General features: G+C 45.6%; 2 protein-coding genes and 2 long non-coding RNA genes across 8 annotated transcripts in view; 2 read left to right on the top strand and 2 right to left on the bottom strand.

The window, feature by feature from the left end:
- Nucleotides 1-6,167: 6,167 nt before the first annotated feature.
- Nucleotides 6,168-12,341, bottom strand: LOC121845875 (peptidyl-prolyl cis-trans isomerase NIMA-interacting 1-like). Of its 2 annotated transcripts, XM_042318067.1 has the most exons (6): nt 11,932-12,340; nt 10,570-10,632; nt 9,292-9,426; nt 7,428-7,538; nt 6,879-7,070; nt 6,168-6,842 (listed from the first exon to the last, which is right to left on the bottom strand). In XM_042318067.1, exons 1-5 carry the CDS (start codon nt 11,993-11,995, stop codon nt 6,961-6,963), a joined length of 483 nt encoding a protein of 160 aa, XP_042174001.1. In that variant the 5' UTR covers nt 11,996-12,340; the 3' UTR covers nt 6,168-6,842; nt 6,879-6,960. The 2 variants fall into 2 exon arrangements, with proteins under 2 accessions (XP_042174001.1, XP_042174002.1); XM_042318068.1 differs by lacking the exons at nt 6,168-6,842; nt 6,879-7,070 and adding an exon at nt 7,111-7,283 and having other exon boundaries at nt 11,932-12,341.
- A 105-nt stretch (nt 12,342-12,446) lies between these two features.
- Nucleotides 12,447-14,781, top strand: LOC121845876. Its single transcript, XR_006082826.1, has 3 exons — nt 12,447-12,549; nt 13,078-13,134; nt 14,721-14,781. It is a non-coding gene; the product is annotated as an uncharacterized LOC121845876 (long non-coding RNA).
- A 1,643-nt stretch (nt 14,782-16,424) lies between these two features.
- LOC121845877 lies at nt 16,425-18,314 on the top strand. Its single transcript, XR_006082827.1, has 2 exons — nt 16,425-16,460; nt 18,092-18,314. It is a non-coding gene; the product is annotated as an uncharacterized LOC121845877 (long non-coding RNA).
- A 3,836-nt stretch (nt 18,315-22,150) lies between these two features.
- LOC121845884 (proto-oncogene vav-like) overlaps nt 22,151-23,172 on the bottom strand; it is a 65,814-nt gene continuing 64,792 nt past the window's right edge. For all 4 annotated transcript variants that reach the window (XM_042318078.1, XM_042318077.1, XM_042318080.1 and 1 more), the window contains exon 27: nt 22,151-22,907. In XM_042318078.1, coding sequence (XP_042174012.1) covers nt 22,854-22,907 — 54 coding nt within the window. In that variant the 3' untranslated portion in view covers nt 22,151-22,853. The remainder of the gene's footprint in view (nt 22,908-23,172) is intronic.

Here is a 23,172-nt window from a genome sequence, read left to right as displayed (position 1 = left end):
GCCCACTCCCTAAGCTGAGAAGCAACCCCACACATGAATGGTCTCAGGATGCTTTTCTGTTGGCTTGACACAGGACTGATTGTAGCGCTCACCTTGTCTTCTCAGGACAAGCTTTGTTCCGGATGCCGCAAACAATCGGAAAGGGGATTCATCAGAGAACATGACTTTACCCCAGTCCTCAGCAGTCCAATCTCTGTACCTTTTCAGGATATCAGTCTGTCCCTGATGTTTTTCCTGGAGAGAAGTGGCTTCTTTGCTGCCCTTGACACCAGGCCAGCCTCCAAAAGTCTTCGCCTCACTGTGCGTGCAGATGCACTCACACCTGCCTGCTGCTATTCCTGATCAAGCTCTGTACTGGTGGTGCCCCGATCCCGCAGCTGAATCAACTTTAGGAGATGGTCCTGGCGCTTGCTGGACTTTCTTGGGCGCCCTGAAGCCTCCTTCACAACAATTGAACCGCTCTCCTTGAAGTTCTTGATGATTTGATAAATGGTTGATTTAGGTGCAATCTTACTGGCAGAAATATACTTGCCTGTGAAGCCCTTTTTGTGCAAAGCAATGATGACGGTACGTGTTTCCTTGCAGGTAACCATGGTTGACAGAGGAAGAACAATGATTCAAAGCACCACCCTCCTTTTGAAGCTTCCAGTCTGTTATTTGAACTCAATCAGCATGACAGAGTGATCTCAAGCCTTGTCCTCATCAACACTCACACCTGTGTTAACGAGAGAATCACTGACATGATGTCAGCTGGTCCTTTTGTGACAGGGCTGAAATGCAGTAAAAATGGTTTTAGGGAATTCAGTTCATTTGCATGGCAAAGAAGGACTTTGCAATTAATTGCAATTCATCTGATCACTCTTCATAACATTCTGGAGTATATGCAAATTGCCATCATACAAACTGAGGCAGCAGACTTTGTGAAAATTTATATTTGTGTCATTCTCAAAACTTTTGGCCACGACTGTAGATGGCCTTTTTCAGTTTACTTCCTGCATTGACTGACTTCAATTTGAGTTGACCCCAACTCTGGTTTTAGTGAGGGGACATTTTTAGTGACAGGCTATGGGTCTGCAGCTGGATGCATTTCAATCCTGGGGCCACCCCAACTCTGGTTTTAGTTAGGGGACACTTTTAGTGACAGGCTACGGGTCTGCAGCTGGATGCATTTCAATCCTGGGGCCACCCCAACTCTGGTTTTAGTGAGGGGACACTTTTAGTGACAGGCTACGGGTCTGCAGCTGGATGCATTTCAAACCTGGGGCCACCCCAACTCTGGTTTTAGTGAGGGGACACTTTTAGTGACAGGCTACGGGTCTGCAGCTGGATGCATTTCAAACCTGGGGCCACCCCAACTCTGGTTTTAGTGAGGGGACACTTTTAGTGACAGGCTACGGGTCTGCAGCTGGATGCATTTCAATCCTGGGGCCACCCCAACTCTGGTTTTAGTGAGGGGACACTTTTAGTGACAGGCTACGGGTCTGCAGCTGGATGCATTTCAAACCTGGGGGCACCCCAACTCTGGTTTTAGTGAGGGGACACTTTTAGTGACAGGCTAGGGGTCTGCGGCTGGATGCATTTCAATCCTGGGGCCACCCCAACTCTGGTTTTAGTGAGGGGACACTTTTAGTGACAGGGTACGGGTCTGCAGCTGGATGCATTTCAATCCTGGGGGCACCCCAACTCTGGTTTCAATCCCCAACTGGTGTGACTCCTAAATGGCACCTTATTCACTTCATAGTGTATAAAGGAAGCGCAGTATAGGGAATAGTATGCCATCCACACCTTTACACCAGCCCAACACTCTCACACCTGATTCAGCCACACCTTTACACCAGCCCAACACTCTCACACCTGATTCAGCCACACCTTTACACCAGCCCAACACTCTCACACCTGATTAAGCCACACCTTTACACCAGCCCAACACTCTCACACCTTTACACCAGCCCAACACTCTCACACCTGATTCAGCCACACCTTTACACCAGCCCAACACTCTCACACCTGATTCAGCCACACCTTTACACCAGCCCAACACTCTCACACCTGATTCAGCCACACCTTTACACCAGCCCAACACTCTCACACCTGATTCAGCCACACCTTCACACCAGCCCAACACTCTCACACCTGATTCAGCCACACCTTTACACCAGCCCAACACTCTCATACCTGATTCAGCCACACCTTTACTCCAGCCCAACACTCTCACACCTGATTCAGCCACACCTTTACTCCAGCCCAACACTCTCACACCTGATTCAGCCACACCTTTACACCAGCCCAATAATCTCACACCTGATTCAGCCACCTTTACACCAGCCCAATAATCTCACACCTGATTCAGCCACACCTTTACACCAGCCCAACACTCTCACACCTGATTCAGCCACACCTTTACACCAGCCCAACACTCTATAACCTGATTCAGCCACACCTTTACACCAGCCCAACACTCTCACACCTGATTCAGCCACACCTTCACACCAGCCCAACACTCTCACACCTGATTCAGCCACACCTTTACACCAGCCCAACACTCTCATACCTGATTCAGCCACACCTTTACTCCAGCCCAACACTCTCACACCTGATTCAGCCACACCTTTACTCCAGCCCAACACTCTCACACCTGATTCAGCCACACCTTTACACAGCCCAATAATCTCACACCTGATTCAGCCACACCTTTACACCAGCCCAATAATCTCACACCTGATTCAGCCACACCTTTACACCAGCCCAACACTCTCACACCTGATTCAGCCACACCTTTACACCAGCCCAACACTCTATAACCTGATTCAGCCACACCTTCACACCAGCCCAACACTCTCACACCTGATTCAGCCACACCTTTACTCCAGCCCAACACTCTCACACCTGATTCAGCCACACCTTTACACCAGTACAACACTCTCACAACTATGGCTTAACACTGGTTTGCGCTTAGTGGGACTATCATTTGTTTTTCAACAGGACAATGACCCAACACACCTCCAGGCTGTGTAAGGGCTATTTGACCAAGAAGAAGAGTGATGGAGTGCTGCATCAGATGACCTGGCCTCCGCAATCACCCGACCTCAACCCAATTGAGATGGTTTGGGATGAGACCGCAGATTGAAGGAAAAGCAGCTAACAAGTGCTCAGCATATGTGGGAACTCCTTCAAGACTATTGGAAAAGCATTCCAGGTGAAGCTGGTTGAGAGAATGCCAAGTGTGCAAAGCTGTCATCAAGTTAAAGGGTGGCTACTTTGAATATTCTCAAATATATTTGGATATGTTTTATACTTCTTTGGTTATTTCATGATTTCATGTGTTATTTCATAGTTTTGATGTCTTCACCGTTATTCTACAATGTAGAAAATATTAAAAATAAAGAAAAACCCTGGAATGAGTAGGTGTGTACAAACTTTTGACTAGTACTGTATGTCAACAACAAAAGATCCCTTTCACTCTCTCCCAGACCCTCTTGTCGCGTATGAGCAGGTGCAGAGGCCTCGGAGAAGAGGAGATGGCGTCAGGGAGGTCCTTCAGGGTGCTCATCCAACTATGGAACCCCACTGAGTCATTACGGTTGAGTGACAGCTCCCCCAGCCAACTGGAGCCTCCCACTACCTTGGTGTGGTAGCTGAGGAAGCTAGAGCTGTAGGTCTTTGAGTCACGGTTGTCCAGAATTTTGGAGCAACTTTGGAAGGCTAGGGGAAATTTTAATTCTCCCCAGGCACACATCAAGACCTGTGGACAAGCAGGATTCCACCTGAGGAGGTGATGTTCTGAATGATTAACAACGCTATGTGACTGAACCAACGCTATGTGACTGAACCAACTGAACCAACGCTATGTGACTGAACCAACGCTATGTGACTGAACCAACGCTATGTGACTGAACCAACGCTACGTGACTGAACCAACTGAACCAACGCTATGTGACTGAACCAATGCTATGTGACTGAACCAACGCTATGTAACTGAACCAACTGAACCAACGCTATGCGACTGAACCAACTGAACCAACGCTATGTGACTGAACCAACTGAACCAACGCTATGTGACTGAACCAACGCTATGCGACTGAACCAACGCTATGTAACTGAACCAACTGAACCAACGCTATGTGACTGAACCAACTGAACCAACGCTATGCGACTGAACCAACGCTATGCGACTGAACCAACGCTATGTGACTGAACCAACGCTATGTGACTGAACCAACTCTGTGACCAACCAACTGCCAACGCTATGTGACTGAACCAACGCTATGTGACTGAACCAACGCTATGTGACTGAACCAACGCTATGTGACTGAACCAACGCTATGTGACTGAACCAACGCTATGTGACTGAACCAACGCTATGTGACTGAACCAACGCTATGTGACTGAACTGAACCAACGCTATGTGACTGAACCAACGCTATGTGACTGAACCAACGCTATGCGACTGAACCAACGCTATGTGACTGAACCAACGCTATGTGACTGAACCAACGCTATGCGACTGAACCAACGCTATGTGACTGAACCAACGCTATGTGACTGAACCAACGCTATGTAACTGAACCAACGCTATGTAACTGAACCAACTGAACCAACGCTGTGACTGAACCAACGCTATGTAACTGAACCAACGCTATGTGACTGAACCAACGCTATGCGACTGAACCAACGCTATGCGACTGAACCAACGCTATGTGACTGAACCAACGCTATGTGACTGAACCAACGCTATGTAACTGAACCAACCAACGCTATGTGACTGAACCAACGCTATGTGACTGAACCAACGCTATGTGACTGAACCAACGCTATGTGACTGAACCAACGCTATGTGACTGAACCAACGCTATGTAACTGAACCAACGCTATGTGACTGAACCAACGCTATGTAACTGAACCAACGCTATGTAACTGAACCAACGCTATGTAACTGAACCAACGCTATGTGACTGAACCAACGCTATGTGACTGAACCAACGCTATGTAACTGAACCAACACTATGCGACTGAACCAACGCTATGCAACTGAACTAACTGAACCAACGCTATGTAACTGAACCAACGCTATGCGACTGAACCAACGCTATGTAACTGAACCAACGCTATGCGACTGAACCAACGCTATGTAACTGAACCAACGCTATGCGACTGAACCAACGCTATGTAACTGAACCAACGCTATGTGACTGAACCAACGCTATGTAACTGAACCAACGCTATGCGACTGAACCAACGCTATGTAACTGAACCAACGCTATGTGACTGAACCAACGCTATGCGACTGAACCAACGCTATGTAACTGAACCAACGCTGTGTGACTGAACCAATGCATATAATTACAATCCAAATACTTTTCATGGAGAAACTGAATGTTTAGAGGCGCTAAAATGGCGTCCTTTCCAAAACACTCTAAATATGAGAATAATTGAGGATCTGGTTTGTCCGAACACAAATGCAGCAAACATGTATTGATCAGGTCACATCCACCCCCCCATATTGATCAGGTCACACCCCCATATTGATCAGGTCACATCCACCCCCATATTGATCAGGTCACATCCACCCCCCATATTGATCAGGTCACATCCACCCCCATATTGATCAGGTCACATCCACCCCCATATTGATCAGGTCACATCCACCCCCATATTGATCAGGTCACATCCACCCCCATATTGATCAGGTCACATCCACCCCCATATTGATCAGGTCACATCCACCCCCATATTGATCAGGTCACATCCACCCCCATATTGATCAGGTCACATCCACCCCCATATTGATCAGGTCACATCCACCCCCATATTGATCAGGTCACATCCACCCCCATATTGATCAGGTCACACATCACCACCCATATTGATCAGGTCACACATCACCACCCATATTGATCAGGTCACATCCACCACCCATATTGATCAGGTCACATCCACCCCCCATATTGATCAGGTCACATCCACCCCCCATATTGTTAAGGTCACACCTCACCTCATCCACACAAATGCAGCAAACATACTGCATCTCAAAAACCATTAAAAGGACGGTGATCAGTGTTTAGGGGAAATGGGCCATTTAATACAAACTGTCATGCAACGTTTATTGAACTGAACACACAGTAGCAGCATCAGACACACACCCAACAAAATAAAAGTCCAGAGACAGGTTTACAAAATAAGAGTCCTTTAATGGTGGGAGATGAACAGATCATATGAAGTGCCTCTTGGCAGATTCAAGCTTACAAAAACACTTCCCCACATGCATACTGGGTATTGTAGTTCCCTGGAACATAGGAGATACAGTGAAGCAGTAAATGGAATGGGGGGGGACTACAAACATGGCAGACAGAGTGGACTGTGCCCTGACTATTTTCCCACCTAAGGGATGTTGGTAGCCATTTAAATAATCCCATGAGTCAGCCTTCTACGTGTCGGTCTCCTATGAGAGAGTATGGAACACTGGTCAACCACTAACCATCTGACATGTTATCATTGAGAAAGAATAATGCCTTGGCAAACAGAGAGGGGACACTATAAAGTAGGGGGTGGAGGGGTAATGGTCCATGTGAACACACAGACACACTCTCATTCGCTCAGTCACTAACGACAGGTCTCTTATTTTCACACACACACAACGATGTAGCCAAGGTAATGGGTACAGGGGATAAGGGGTGTTGATGGTGTCAGTGTAAAGTTGCATATAGAACAGAACGGTGTGGGTGTGGGTATTTGAGGTGGAAGGGATGGCTTCTAAGGGTAGTAGGGAGGACAAGAGGGGGTATTTGAGGGGGTGGGAGATAGGAGGGGGTTTTCAGGGTAGGAGGGGTGTTCAGGTGGTATTCAGGGGGTGACAGGGGTGATGGGGGGATGGGGGTATTCGGGGGTATACAGGGGTGATGGCGATATTCAGGGGGTATACAGGGGTGATGGGGGTATTCAGGGGGTATCAGAGCCTTGTCTCTATCCCGTGCGGAGGATGACGTGAACTCCAGAATCGGTGAATACCGGACCACTCATGTCTCCCACCTTCAGAGCGAAGGACGCATCCTCAAAGGGCTTCTGCATCTGACCTGAAACACACACACACCTCTATCACAACTAATGTCTCCCACCTTCAGAGCAAAGGGCTTCTGCATCTGACCTGAAACACACACACACCTCTATCACAACTAATGTCTCCCACCTTCAGAGCAAAGGGCTTCTGCATCTGACCTGAAACACACACACACCTCTATCACAACTAATGTCTCCTACCTTCAGAGCAAAGGGCTTCTGCATCTGACCTGAAACACACACACACCTCTCTCACAACGAAAACAGAAAACACCTGGAAAACAGGACTTTGTGCCTGTCTGTGATTGCATGCTTGTGTGTGAGAGTGGATAGTATATTTTCCATTTGACCGTGTGTGTGTGTGTGTGTGTTACCTCTGCCAAACAGTCCCAGGTCTCCTCCGTTGCGTGCGGAGCTGCAGTCACTGAACTGAGAGGCCAGAGCCTCAAACTCCTCCTCTCCTGACTGCATCTGCTCTATGTACTCTGCAACGTGTTAACACACCATGTTATAACACTTACACTACAACATGTTATAACACTTACACTACAACATGTTAACACACCATGTTATAACACTTACACTACAACATGTTAACACACCATGTTATAACACTTACACTACAACATGTTAACACACCATGTTATGTAACACACACCAACATGCTAAACACATAAACATACCCTACAACATGTTAACACACACACCATGTTATGTAACACACACACCAACATGCTAAACACATAAACATACCCTACAACATGCTAAACACACACACCATGTTATGTAACACACACACCAACATGCTAAACACATAAACATACCCTACAACATGTAAACACACACACCATGTTATGTAACACACACACCAACATGCTAAACACATAAACATACCCTACAACATGTTAAACACACATACACCCAGTGCAACAACATGTTATATGTGTATATTCTTATTCCATCCCTTTACTTAGATGTGTGTGTATTAGGCCGTTGTTGTGGAATTGTTAGATTACTTGTTAGATATTACTGCAGTCGGAACTAGAAGCACAAGCATTTCACTACACTCACAATAACATCTGCTAACTGTGTGTATGTGACCAGTAACATCTGCTAACCGTGTGACCAGTAACATCTGCTAACCGTGTGACCAGTAACATCTGCTAACCGTGTGACCAGTAACATCTGCTAACCATGTGACCAATAACATCTGCTAACCATGTGTATGTGACCAGTAACATCTGCTAACCGTGTGACCAGTAACATCTGCTAACCGTGTGACCAGTAACATCTGCTAACCGTGTGACCAGTAACATCTGCTAACCGTGTGACCAGTAACATCTGCTAACCGTGTGACCAGTAACATCTGCTAACCGTGTGACCAGTAACATCTGCTAACCGTGTGACCAGTAACATCTGCTAACCGTGTGACCAGTAACATCTGCTAACCGTGTGACCAGTAACATCTGCTAACCGTGTGACCAGTAACATCTGCTAACCGTGTGACCAGTAACATCTGCTAACCGTGTGACCAGTAACATCTGCTAACCGTGTGACCAGTAACATCTGCTAACCATGTGTATGTGACCAGTAACATCTGCTAACCGTGTGACCAGCAACATCTGCTAACCGTGTGACCAGCAACATCTGCTAACCGTGTGACCAGCAACATCTGCTAACCGTGTGACCAGTAACATCTGCTAACCGTGTGACCAGTAACATCTGCTAACCGTGTGACCAGTAACATCTGCTAACCGTGTGACCAGTAACATCTGCTAACCGTGTGACCAGTAACATCTGCTAACCATGTGTATGTGACCAGTAACATCTGCTAACCGTGTGACCAGCAACATCTGCTAACCGTGACCAGCAACATCTGCTAACCGTGTGACCAGTAACATCTGCTAACCGTGTGACCAGTAACATCTGCTAACCGTGTGACCAGTAACATCTGCTAACCGTGTGACCAGTAACATCTGCTAACCATGTGACCAGTAACATCTGCTAACCATGTGACCAGTAACATCTGCTAACCATGTGTATGTGACCAATAACATCCGCTAACCGTGTGTATGTGACCAATAACATCCGCTAACCATGTGTATGTGACCGATAACATCTGACTTGACATGCACGTAGTTTATCAAACTGTCTCTCAGCATCTCTCTCAACACACCCAGAGACAGTCAAACATTAGATCAAATGTTGTCACACCAACTCTTTCCCCCAACTACTCACTTTGTATGAGGTCGAGGGCCTCCTCTTTGGAGCGCGTGATGTTCTCCTCCCTCCAGGAGGACGGGCGACGCGATTGGCTGTGCTTCACCAGGAGGTGGGAACAGCGCACCTTGTCTGGCTCGCCACTCCCATCACCTACAATTCAATACAACTTTATTGTCCACTGCCATCACCTACAATTCAATACAACTTTATTGTCCACTGCCATCACCTACAATTCAATACAACTTTATTGTCCACTGCCATCACCTACAATTCAATACAACTTTATTGTCCATCCCATCACCCACAATACAAATGTATTGTCCACTTCCCTCATCACAAATACAACGTATTTGTTCATATGATGCTACAACAAACAGTCTTCTTCTCATCCCCCCAAACAGCAGCACACTTCACACACAGCAGAGGAGCACAGGGTCAAACCATAGTGCAGCGCCCCTGGATGGAGAGAGCCAGCATGTTGTTGGGTTAAGGGCCAGCATGTTGTTGGGTTAAGGGCCAGCATGTTGTTGGGTTAAGGGCCAGCATGTTGTTGGGTTAAGGGCCAGCATGTTGTTGGGTTAAGGGCCAGCATGTTGTTGGGTTAAGGGCCAGCATGTTGTTGGGTTAAGGGCCAGCATGTTGTTGGGTTAAGGGCCAGCATGTTGTTGGGTTAAGGGCCAGCATGTTGTTGGGTTAAGGGCCAGCATGATGTTGGGTTAAGGGCCAGCATGCTGTTGGGTTAAGGGCCAGCATGTTGTTGGGTTAAGGGCCAGCATGTTGTTGGGTTAAGGGCCAGCATGATGTTGGGTTAAGGGCCAGCATGCTGTTGGTTTAAGGGCCAGCATGTTGTTGGGTTAAGGGCCAGCATGTTGTTGGGTTAAGGGCCAGCATACTGTGGGGTTAAGGGCCAGCATGCTGTTGGGTTAAGGGCCAGCATGTTGTGGGGTTAAGGGCCAGCATGTTGTGGGGTTAAGGGCCAGCATTGGGTTAAGGGCCAGCATGTTGTTGGGTTAAGGGCCAGCATGTTGTTGGGTTAAGGGCCAGCATGTTGTTGGGTTAAGGGCCAGCATGCTGTTGGGTTAAGGGCCAGCATGCTGTTGGGTTAAGGGCCAGCATGTTGTTGGGTTAAGGGCCAGCATGTTGTTGGGTTAAGGGCCAGCATGTTGTTGGGTTAAGGGCCAGCATACTGTGGGGTTAAGGGCCAGCATGCTGTTGGGTTAAGAGCCCGTATGTTGTTGGGTAACCGTGACTTGTCAGCTACAGGTCCATCCCCTTAGCTGCTGGGCGACCTACCTGACCCCACCGGACGCTCCCACTGGCTGGCATTGGTGATGTGGTTAAAGTAGTACACTCTACCTAGGAAAGGGAGGAGGGAGAAAGATGATGGGGGAGGAGGGCGGGAGAGAGAGGGGAGGAAGAGGGGGGGGGAGAAGGGAGGGGGAGAAGGGAGGGAGAGAGGACAGGGGAGAGGGGAGGGAGAGAAAGGGGACGGGGGACAGAAAGAGGACGGGGAGGGAGAGGGAATGGAGAGAAAGGACGGGGAGGGAGAGAAAGGACAGGGAGGGAGAGAAAGGACGGGGGGGAGAGAAAGGACGGGGAGGGAGAGAAAGGACGGGGAGGGAGAGAAAGGACGGGGAGGGAGAGAAAGGACGGGGAGGGAGAGAAAGGACGGGGAGGGAGAGAAAGGACGGGGAGGGAGAGAAAGGACGGGGAGTAGGGGAAGAGAGAGGAGAGGTGTTGGTTTGGGGGATGAGAAAGAGGGAGCCGATGCTACAACTGAAGTCTACCGAAGCTTCCTTTCCTTCATGTGCATTAATCTACACAGATAAAAGCGTGAATCTACACAGATAAAAGCGTGAATCTACACAGATAAAAGCGTGAATCTACACAGATAAAAGCATGAATCTACAGATAAAAGCAGGAGCCTACACTGATAAAAGCAGGAGCCTACACTGATAAAAGCAGGAGCCTACACAGATAAAAGCATGAACTTACACAGATAAATGCATTTTGCTTTAGTCTAATCTCAGTTGGTCGTCTTCAGCAACTTTTAATGATATTATGCTGAAGAAGGCGTTGAGAATATACATATTTAACACAGGTGTCGGAATGGTCCCAAGGCGCGGGACAAAATGACGTCATTGTTATGGGCCTTGTTATTTTCTGCTACCTCGCGAGCTGGCGTGAAATGAATGAATGGACATTAATGAATAAACTGACCAACTCAAAATGACGACACCCCATACAACAGTCTATCTTCCAATACGTATATTCCTAAGAATTTGATTATGAAATAAGTTACTGTCCAATGCATAGTACGTTGAACAGTTGTCAAAACATGCATGCGCCGTTGCTAGTTTAGCTAGCTTGCTGGGTTAGTCGTGAGGGTAATGACTGGCTAACTAAGCAACACCAGATGATAGCTTTTGATACACGCACTAGTCAAACGAATAACCATCAAACGCAATTCACAAATAAACATGCGTCACCACCTAACGATGCAACAAGATTACAACCAACCTAACTAGCTAAGTAATTTAGCTAAGCCGCTAACGCTAGCATTTGGGTTCGTTTGGTCGGTACTTTGCCATGCAAGTGGTTTGTGCAAATTGTTCGGGACTGGGATGATATAGCTAGTTATCGCTCTCAACCTACTGGAACTGCGGCTCATCCGCTTTTCCCACCCGGACGGTAGCTTCTCGTCCTCGGCGTCTGCCATTTTCCCTGCTTGCTTTCAAAACTGTGCAAGTCACTCCTCTGTGCCTCTGGTGGCTCGTAGAATGCGGCTGTAAGGAAACGTCTGCTGCTGATTCTGTTGTTGCACCTTCCATCCGCCAGGTGTCAAAGAGACATGTTTAGAATATTCTTCACTTTTCTAGAAGGGTTGCTTTTACATGTGTTTTGTTGTTGTTGCATCAGACATGTATTTCTCATGATAAACTACATTGGATTTAATCGAATGGTATGTTGATATCCTTTCGGCTGTTTATTCCACTGATCTACAGTATTAAAAAATGCCCTTATAGACTGATGTGACCGCATTTGTTATTTCATTGCAACTATTCGCAGCACTTCTGGTTGATTTACGGCATAGCTGAATATGGCCCGCCTTCTCTTGACATGTCACCCTATGAGAGGCCTTGACGTCGCCACGTCAATCATCCGTTTAGATGTTTCATTGGTGCGTTTTCTCGTTGTACACAAAGCAGAACGCTTTACGACTACCCAGGCTGAAACGCTTCTGATTTTCGCTAACGACTAGCTATCAATAAGGTAATATCTGTACTTATACGATATTTTATCAATAGTATAGACCAATAAACGTGAGGAAACTTCAATATCTAAGACGTAATGCTTTATTTATTTTTTCAGTGGTTGTTGATGAAGCCATTAGCCAACATAACGTTTATTGCCCTAGCTGTTATGTTAGCTGCTAAGTAACATTAAATTATTGGAGTTGTAATGACAAACAACTGGAACATCATCCTTGTATTGTAATCAGCACTGTTGTGTAACCAACTAAAGTTCGCTAGTTAGTTTAAACTGTGTGCTGTTTCACGCCACCTCGATACGAAGTGATTTTCGTAGCAGGTTATGAGAGCATTTTTCGCTAACCCGTCTTAACCTCAGTCTCCTAACCGACTGCGTTAATTATCCTAACCCGCTTTAAGTTCTGACCTGCTACGAAAAAGTCACTTCCGTATCGAAGTTGTTTGAAAATAGTGTTTATCGTATGTTCACGGTGTCGTCATACTGTACCGCTGTCTCAACCAACTCTCCCCGTCTCTCTCTGCGGATCAGGATGATTGAGGTGGTTTGCAATGACCGGCTGGGCAAGAAGGTCCGGGTGAAGTGCAAGTATCCTTTTACTAAGCTGACCATCATGCTATTCTTACAGCACAGACTAGCCTACGCCATTCATAGACTGCAACTGATTTAGCGCCTATTGGCGATAGTAACACACTGTTACAATAGTATGTGAATACCCCTTCAAATGAGTGGATTCGGCTATTTCAGCCACACCCACTGCTGACAGGTGTATAAAATCGAGCGCACCGCCATGCAATCTCCATAGACAAACATTGGCAGTAGAATGACCTTACTGAAGAGCTCAGTGACTTTCAATGTGGCATCATCATAGGATGCCACCTTTCCAACAAGTAAGCTCTGCCCCAGTCAACTGAAAGTGCTGTTATTGTGAAGTGGAAACGTCTAGGAGCAACAACGGTTCAGCCGTGAAGTGGTAAGCCACACAAGCTCACAGAACGGGACCGCTGCAGCGCGTTATAAATGGTCTGTCCTCGGTTGCAACACTTACTACCGAGTTCCAAACTGCCTCGGGGAAGCAACGTCAGTGCAAGAACTGTTCGTCAGGAGCTTCACGAAATGGGTTTCCATGGCCGAGCAGCCACACACAACCCTAAGATCACCATGATGCCCAGCGTCGGCTGGAGTGGTGGAAAGCTCGCCACCATTGGACCCGGCGCAGTGGAAATGCCTTTTCTGGAGTGATGAATCACGCTTCACCATCTGGCAGTCCGACCGACGAATCTGGGTTTTGGTGCATAGTGCCAACTGTAAAGTGGAGGAGGAGTAATAGTCTGGAGCTGTTTTTCATGGTTCGGGCCCTTTAGTTCCAGTGAAGGAAACACAATGACATTCTAGATGAGTTTCCAATGCACTGTGCCAACTGTAAAGTTTGGTGGAGAAGGAGGAATAATGGTCTGGGGCTGTTTTTCATGGTTCGGTCCCCTTAGTTCCAGTGAAGGGAAATCTTAACACTACAGCACACAATGACATTCTAGACGATTCTGTGCTTCCAACTCTATCTCAACAGTTTTGGGAAGTCCCTCTCCTGATTCGGCTGGATCCCGTGTACAACGAGGTTCATACAGACATTGTTTGTTGAGATCGTTTTGGAAGAACTTGACTGGCCTGCACAGAGCCCTGACCTCAACCCCCATCGAACACCTTTGTGATGAATTGGAACGCCGACTGCCCAACATCAGTCCCCGACCTAACTAGTGCTCTTGTGGCTGAATGGAAGCAAGCCGCCGCAGCAATGTTCCAACATCTAGTGGAAAGCCTTCCCAGAAGAGTGGAGGCTGTTATAGCAGCAAAGGGGGACCAACTCCATATTAATGACCATGATTTTGGAATGAGATGTTCGACGAGCAGGTGTCCACATACTTTTTTTTTTATCCCAGACGCTCGTTCTGAACGTTAAAACACATTGTTGGTTTTGGAAACAAGAAATGTATCTTTCCTTTCAGCAAGAAATCATTTTTTTTAAACTAAAGGTTAAATTACTACAGACCTTTTTCGAGGGTTAGGGTTATATAGATGTCTGTAGATGCTAAAACCTTCAGAGGTTGCAAGCATAGACACACTATACCAACATGTCGTTAGAGCAGTTATCTGTGTACAGCCTTAACCCTTTCCAGCTCAGAAGACACCATAGGAGACCTGAAGAAGCTCATCGCTGCCCAGACAGGCACACGGTGGGACAAGATCGTACTCAAGAAATGGTGAGAAAGAAATTAAGTCCCTAGTCTACAACCAGTGACCACTTCCAGCTAGCCTACGGACCAGTGAAGAGTCACTTCCCAGCCTACGGACCAGTGACGAGTCACTTCCCTAGCCTACGGACCAGTGACGAGTCACTTCCCTAGCCTACGGACCAGTGACGAGTCACTTCCCTAGCCTACGGACCAGTGACGAGTCACTTCCCTAGCCTACGGACCAGTGACGACTCACTTCCCTAGCCTACGGACCAGTGACGACTCACTTCCCTAGCCTACGGACCAGTGACGACTCACTTCCCTAGCCTACGGACCAGTGACGAGTCACTTCCCTAGCCTACGGACCAGTGACGAGTCACTTCCCTAGCCTACGGACCAGTGACGACTCACTTCCCTAGCCTACGGACCAGTGACGAGTCACTTCCCTAGCCTACGGACCAGTGACGACTCACTTCCCTAGCCTACGGACCAGTGACGACTCACTTCCCTAAGCCTACGGACTTTTATTCATTATTTTTTTTATTTAACTATACAAGTCAGTTAAGAACAAATTATTATTATTAACTCCAATGACGGCCTACTGCGGCCAAACCCGGACGGCGCTGGGCCAGTAGTGCGTCACCCTATGTGACTCCCAGTCACGGCCAGGTGTGATTCAAATCAAATGTATTTATAATGCCCTTCTTACATCAGCTGATATCTCAACGTGCTGTACAGAAACCCAGCCTAAAACCCCATACTGCAAGCAATGCAGGTGTAGAGGCCTGGAATCAAACCAGGGTCTGTAGTGACGCCTCTAGCACTGAGATGCAGTGTCTTATTTCTTTACTCGTCTATTGTTCACCTAATACCTTTTTATTATTATTTTTTGACTTAAAAATTGCACTGTTGGTCAGAGCCTGTAAGTCAAATCAAATGTATTTGTCACATACACATGGTTCGCAGATGTTAATGCGAGTGTAGCGAAATGCTGGTGCTTCTAGTTCCGACAATGCAGTAATAACCAACGAGTAATCTAACCTAACAATTCCACAACTACTACCTTATACACACAAGTGTAAAGGAATAAAGAATATGTACATAAAGATATATGAATGAGTGATGGTACAGAACGGCATAGGCAAGATGCAGTAGATGGTACCGAATACAGTATATACATATGAGATGAGTAATGTAGGGTGTGTAAACATTATATTAAGTACCATTGTTTAAAGTGGCTAGTGATATATTTTACATCAATTCCCATTATTAAAGTGGCTGGAGTTGAGTCAGTGTGTTGGCAGCAGCCAAGTAAGTATGTCACTGTTGTATTCGGGCACACGTGACAAACTTTGATTTAGATCGCTGCGTCACTCGGAAACTTGTCAGTTGTGGCATATTTGGAACCAATGAGGAGTCACTTCTCCTGTATTATTCAGACTGGTCTCTGTGTCGTCTATGTTTGTATCCAGGGTAACGTGTTAGAATATTAAGGTAGAAATGTAGAACCTACATGCCTCTGTGACATGTAGGATAAGGAATCACGTCATTTCTATCTGAAACGTTCCTGAAGGAATCTGGTCGAGGCCGTGTTCTTCCTCTGTGACTAACTTCCTGTTTTCTCCTGAAACTTCAGGTACACCATATTACACCATATTCAGGACCACGTGTCTCTGGGAGACTGTATCCTTTTGAGCCCTCGGAAGTGCAGTTTCACTGTTTGACCACCGGATGGCGTTTTATTGTCGCGAGTCTCGTCCTGGTGGCACAACTGGGCCATTTCCCCTTAGACAGAGCAGCTGCAAAGTCAAATGTGGCTATATTGTTTTCATGCATTTTTACAACAATGTGCTTTTGGTGTTTTAAATTAGGGTTAGGAATTAGGTTCAACAGTGTGTTAGGCATTAGGTTCAACAGTGTGGTTAGGCATTAGGTTCAACAGTGTGTTAGGCATTAGGTTCAACAGTGTGTTAGGCATTAGGTTCAACAGTGTGGTTAGGCATTAGGTGCAACAGTGTGGTTAGGCATTAGGTTCAACAGTGTGGTTAGGCATTAGGTTCAACAGTGTGTTAGGCATTAGGTTCAACAGTGTAGTTAGGCATTAGGTTCAACAGTGTAGTTAGGCATTAGGTTCAACAGTGTAGTTAGGCATTCGGTTCAACAGTGTGGTTAGGCATTAGGTTCAACAGTGTGGTTAGGCATTAGGTTCAACAGTGTGGTTAGGCATTAGGTTCAACAGTGTGTTAGGCATTAGGTTCAACAGTGTGTTAGGCATTAGGTTCAACAGTGTGGTTATAGTTAGGCATTCGGTTCAACAGTGTGGTTAGGCATTAGGTTCAACAGTGTGTTAGGCATTAGGTTCAACAGTGTGGTTAGGGTTAGGCATTCGGTTCAACAGTGTGTTAGGCATTAGGTTCAACAGTGTGTTAGGCATTAGGTTCAACAGTGTGTTAGGCATTAGGTTCAACAGTGTGTTAGGCATTAGGTTCAACAGTGTGTTAGGCATTAGGTTCAACAGTGTGGTTAGGCATTAGGTTCAACAGTGTGTTAGGCATTAGGTTCAACAGTGTAGTTAGGCATTAGGTTCAACAGTGGTTAGGGTTAGGCATTCGGTTCAACAGTGTGTTAGGCATTAGGTTCAACAGTGTGCTTTAAATTTGCCTTGAGGGTTGGGCATTAGGTTCAACAGTGTGGTTAAGTTTTAAATGAAATTTGTTGACTTTGTGGCTGTGCCAGCTAGTGAGCACTGCAGAGCTGCCTCCAGAACAACATTCATGACGAAGAAGAATGCTGAAACAGCTGTTTAACCAAGAGGAAATAGAACACTATTGAGCCCTTAGAACAACAGTTTCACTCTGACCAGGGAGGAATCTGTAAACTGGGCGATACTGAGCCAACATGTCTGCTTTCCTTCCAGGTTTTGCTACTGTTAGATATAGTAAGGAGAGAGACACACAGCAACATTTGAATGTCTCCTCCTCCTCCTCACTTTATCTGATGGTTATTGTCAGAGTGGGTTTCTACATGTTAAGCTACGTGTTTGTTATTGAGAAATGCTGTTGGTGAAGTTTTGCCTTGAAAGTGAGGAGTTTCCTGGTTTAGTTCATCATATTGAGGGAAACTCTGGGAAATGATTTGGTTGTGCAACTCGAGATATTTGAGACACACCACACCACACACACACACACACACACAACACACAGCACACACCACACACACACACGGTACATCTGGCATATGGATGGTGTTTGTGTGGGACTACTGATCACCACCACCACCACCACTGTTCTCCTCCTTAACTCACCTGTCTGCAGATGAGATCCATGATGGGCAGAACCTGGAGCTGTACTACCAGTAGAAGACTGAGGACACACACACAACACACACACACACACCACACACAAAATTCTATGTATTAACAAGGCTTGCGTTTGTTGATCATTGGATCAGGGTTTTGCAGAAGACATTGTTGATGTTCTAGTGATGAAATGTTTTGATATTGTTTGGAAATAAAAGCAAATATTTATATTAGTTTAATTTGTCTCCATCTCTAACTGGCTTTATTGTCTGGAAGTGTCCCACACTGCACCCTATTCTCTATATAGTGCACTACTATAGACCAGATCCCTTTATAGTGCACTACTATAGACCAGATCCCTTTATAGTGCACTACTATAGACCAGATCCCTTTATAGTGCACTACTATAGACCAGATCCCTTTATAGTGCACTACTATAGACCAGATCCCTTTATAGTGCACTACTATAGACCAGATCCCTTTATAGTGCACTACTATAGACCAGATCCCTTTATAGTGCACTACTATAGACCAGACTCTGTTCTGTCTAGGTAAGAGGTTCCCTATATAGTGCACTACTATAGACCAGACTCTGTCTAGGTAAGAGGTTCTCTATATAGTGCACTACTATAGACCAGACTCTGTTATGTCTAGGTAAGAGGTTCCCTATATAGTGCACTACTATAGACCAGACTCTGTCTAGGTAAGAGGTTCTCTATATAGTGCACTACTATAGACCAGACTCTGTTATGTCTAGGTAAGAGGTTCCCTATATAGTGCACTACTATAGACCAGACTCTGTCTAGGTAAGAGGTTCTCTATATAGTATTCTACTATAGACCAGACTCTGTTCGGTCTAGGTAAGAGGTTCCCTATATAGTGCACTACTATAGACCAGATCCCTTTATAGTGCACTACTATAGACCAGATCCCTTTATAGTGCACTACTATAGACCAGATCCCTTTATAGTGCACTACTATAGACCAGACTCTGTTCTGTCTAGGTAAGAGGTTCCCTATATAGTGCACTACTATAGACCAGACTCTGTTCTGTCTAGGTAAGAGGTTCCCTATATAGTGCACTACTATAGACCAGACTCTGTTCTGTGTAGGTAAGAGGTTCTCTATATAGTATACTACTATAGACCAGACTCTGTTCTGTGCCATTTGGGACAGAACCTCTGAATATTAGACAATATTAACTGCAATGATGTTAACTTCTTGGATATAGGGGCGCTCTTTTAATTTATGGATAAAAAATGTACCCGTTTTAAGCGCAATATTTTGTCACGAAAAGATGCTCGACTATGCATATAATTGGCAGCTTTGGAAAGAAAACACTCTAAGGTTTCCAAAACTGCAAAGATATTATCTGTGAGTGCCACAGAACTCATGCTACAGGCGAAACCAAGATGAAACTTCAACCAGGAAATGGGCAGAATTTTTGAAGCTCTGTTTCCCATTGTCTCCTTATATGGCTGTGAATGCGCCAGGAATGAGCCTGCCCTTTCTATCGTTTCTCCAAGGTGTCTGCAGCATTGTGAAGTATTTGTAGGCATATCATTGGAAGATTGGCCATAAGAGACTACATTTACCAGGGGTCCGCCCGGTGTCCTTTGTCTAAATTGGTGCGTAATCTAGAAGCTGCACGCAGTCATCCAGTGATTGAGAGGAGAGAGGAGGCTTTCAACGAACGATATATCATGAAGAGATATGTGAAAAACAACTTGAGGATTGATTCTAAACAACGTTTACCATGTTTCAGTCGATATTATGGAGTTAATTTGGATAAAAGTTCGGCTTTGAAGACTGAATTTTCTGTTTTTTTGGTAGCCAAACGTGACGCACCAAACGGAGCGATTTCTCCTAAACAAATAATCTTTCAGGAAAAACTGAGCATTTGCTATCTAACTGAGAGTCTCCTCATTGAAAACATCTGAAGTTCTTCAAAGGTAAATGATTTTATTTGAATGATTTTCTGGTTTTTGTGAAAATGTTGCCTGCTGATGCTAACGCTAAATGCTACGCTAGCTGCGCTAGCTGTTACACAAATGCTTGTTTTGCTATGGTTGAGAAGCATATTTTGAAAATCTGAGATGACAGTGTTGTTAACAAAAGGCTAAGCTTAAGAGCTAGCATATTAATTTCATTTCATTTGCGATTTTCATGAATAGTTAACGTTGCGTTATGGTAATGAGCTTGAGGCTGTATTCACGATCCCGGATCCGGGATGGCTCGACGCAAGAAGTTAAAGGTAGACTCAGCGATGTGGCGAAGATTCACAAAGTAAACGGCATAGTGGGTCCATTTCCGCATCAACTAAGAGCGTTGAAGCGCGAGGCTCAACTTCTCTGCTGTCTCGCTCCGGCGTTGTAACCGTGGAGACCGTTGCTCTGTGTGATCGTCTGAGAGAGAAGACTTCCATCTCGCTCGTCTCCGCTGCGCTGCTGCTCGTGGCAACGTCATTTCAGAGTTTAAATATCGAACTCGCCGAATGGCACGTGTCTTTTTTTCCCCTGTTGCTCGTTTGAAAAATGAGATTCAGTCTTGGAGGTGTTTCCTGACCGATTCCGCGTTTGGTTTTATTGAGGTTTGTCCCCCAATGAGATACTGTACACACGGAAGCCTATTTCACTTCCTCAGAATTAATTGAAGACAACAAAAAAAAAAATCTGTATTTTGTTCATTTTTGCTGGCGATGTTTTAGTTGTGCAATTTTACATGAAGGTGTTTGGTGCAGTATTTCGTAACCAAAATTGCGACGTGTTGTCTTAAGTACACAAAGTCGGTCTGCTGGGCAGGTCCATCTATGCTATTGGATAGAGAGCTGTCACCGCAGCGGTTCACCCCATGTTAGTGGGAGAACGGGGCATTGTCAAATCAAAACACAACCTTCATTTACCCGTTGTGACACTCCGTCTTAGACAAGCCTGACTTTATGACCAAAATGATCCTATGTACACGTTGTAGTCCATCTAGACACTATACTAACTGACTCGTATCTGTTTTCAAAGGGACGTGTTGCTTTTAAAAAGGCATTCGGCTCATTGTACATAGTTGATGTTAACGTGACAGAGACAGACCACGTGGTACGTCAGAGGTTTTATTCACAGCAGAAACATTGAATCAGTGCATTGAGTTCTACACACAGGAGGAAGCCAGGGGGTCCCTCGACGTCAACACGTCTGACCAGGGCTGTATCCGTGTGTAGTGGGGGGGGGTCATAGAGATGGAAAGAGGCCGTATCAGGGGTCCCTCCACGTTAACACGTCTGACAGGGCTGTATCCGTTTGTAGTGGGGGGTCATAGAGATGGAAAGAGGCCGTATCACATTGTATCCGTGTGTGGAGTAGTGGGTCATAGAGATGGAAAGAGGCCGTACCATTGTATCCGTCCCACTATGGCGTCTGTGACATCATGGGCAGTGCCATTGAGGCCATTTTGAAGTAGTCCCATTTTCTTCTTCACGATTGGCTGATACCTCCTGATGACCCTTGGCTGCACATGACTCCCAACAAGGTCACCAGTAGGGATCAGCCAATGAAGTTGGAAGTCCCAGCCAGTTGACTACATTAAAATGGTGGAAGCTCTCAATGGTGCTGCCCCGTGCTAATACAACCTTTTGGCCACTAGAGGCCTCTATCATTCTCTATGGTAGTGGTAAATCTTCCACTATATTGCCTCTATCATTCTCTATGGTAGTGGTAAAGCTTCCACCATATTGCCTCTATCATTCTCTATGGTAGTGGTAAATCTTCCACTATATTGCCTCTATCATTCTCTATGGTGGTGGTAAATCTTCCACCATATTGCCTCTATCATTCTCTATGGTATCTTCCACTATATTGCATTTCTCTATGGTACTTCCACTATATTGCCTCTATCATTCTCTATGGTGGTGGTAAAGCTTCCACCATATTGCCTCTATCATTCTCTATGGTGGTGGTAAATCTTCCACCATATTGCCTCTATCTTGCAGATCAAACATTTAACGCCTTTATTTTTTTTTATTTGTAAATCATCACTGGATGTCTAATAAATCACTGTGTTTACTTCATGAAAATAACTTCAAATAAATGTTTTATAATTTATTTCCCTGAGCCTCCTTCAGCCATTGGAATGCTCTGTCTGATCGTGTCGGTGTGTTGATAGAAATGTAAATATATTTACATGCACAGCTCTGATTGGTGGATAGGATTGTCTAGACTCTAGAGCAGGGATGGGCAGCTCCAGTCCTCGGGGACCTGATTGGTGTCACACTTCAGCCCCAGCTAAGACATCTGACTCCAGTAATGCAATGATCATGTTCTTCAGTTCAGAATACAGTCAGTTTAATCAGCTGTGTTTGCTAGGGAAACAGTGGGACTGGAGTTGCCCATCCCTGCACTAGAGCCTACCCAGCTTACCCCTTCAAAGTAGGTGGAGACATATGCAAATAAAAGATGACTGGTCATTGGTCAGAAAAATCAGATCAGATTGTGATGTCATGCTGTGGGTCAAAAACTCCATCCCACCTGAACAGGCTGAAATTCCAAGCATTGTTTTCAAAAGGACATTATCGTAATTTTATACAATTTCAGAGTGTTATTTCAACCTCATAGTGTGAAGATGTTGTTGAAAAAACAAAACAGTAAAATCACATTTTTGACTGCACTGGTTAGGGCCAAGGGAAGGGGTAGGGATTGAATTGGGACACACTGTCTCTTTCACACACAGGTGAAGGTGTGACAGTGAGGCGACATCAGCAGTAGTCACACAGGTGAAGGTGTGAGGCGACATCAGCAGTAGTCAGAGTAATCCTCTTCTACATAGTTAGCTGGGAACAGACCGACCTACAGACAGAGAGACGGGAGTTAGCTGGGAACAGACCGACCTACAGACAGAGAGAGGAGTGTTCAACAATTTGTGTGTTGGAAAAGCATTCCAGGTGAAGCTGGTTGAGAGAATGCTAAGAGTGTGCAAAGCTGTCATCAAGGCAAAGGCTGGCTACTTTGAAGAATCTAAAATATATTTTGATTTGTTTAACACTTTTGTGTTATTTCATAGTTTTGATGTCTTCACTATTATTCTACAATGTAGAGATAAAGAAAAGCCCTT

Source organism: Oncorhynchus tshawytscha, unplaced genomic scaffold (genome assembly GCF_018296145.1).
Source record: "Oncorhynchus tshawytscha isolate Ot180627B unplaced genomic scaffold, Otsh_v2.0 Un_contig_2678_pilon_pilon, whole genome shotgun sequence".
NCBI classification, from domain to species: domain Eukaryota; kingdom Metazoa; phylum Chordata; class Actinopteri; order Salmoniformes; family Salmonidae; genus Oncorhynchus; species Oncorhynchus tshawytscha.
The sequence above is the reverse complement of the archived record's forward strand: the minus strand, read 5'-3'. Positions and strand labels throughout refer to the sequence as shown.

Bases quoted from the DNA above. Each gene is read 5' to 3' on its own strand.
- LOC121845875 (XM_042318067.1), bottom strand. From the start codon at position 11,995: ATGGCAGACGCCGAGGACGAGAAGCTACCGTCCGGGTGGGAAAAGCGG. The intron at 10,633-11,931 runs GTAGGTTGAGAG...TCCCTTTCCTAG, and splicing joins GCGGATGAGCCGCAGTTCCA to GTAGAGTGTACTACTTTAAC. The intron at 9,427-10,569 runs GTAGGTCGCCCA...ATTGAATTGTAG, and splicing joins GGAGCGTCCGGTGGGGTCAG to GTGATGGGAGTGGCGAGCCA.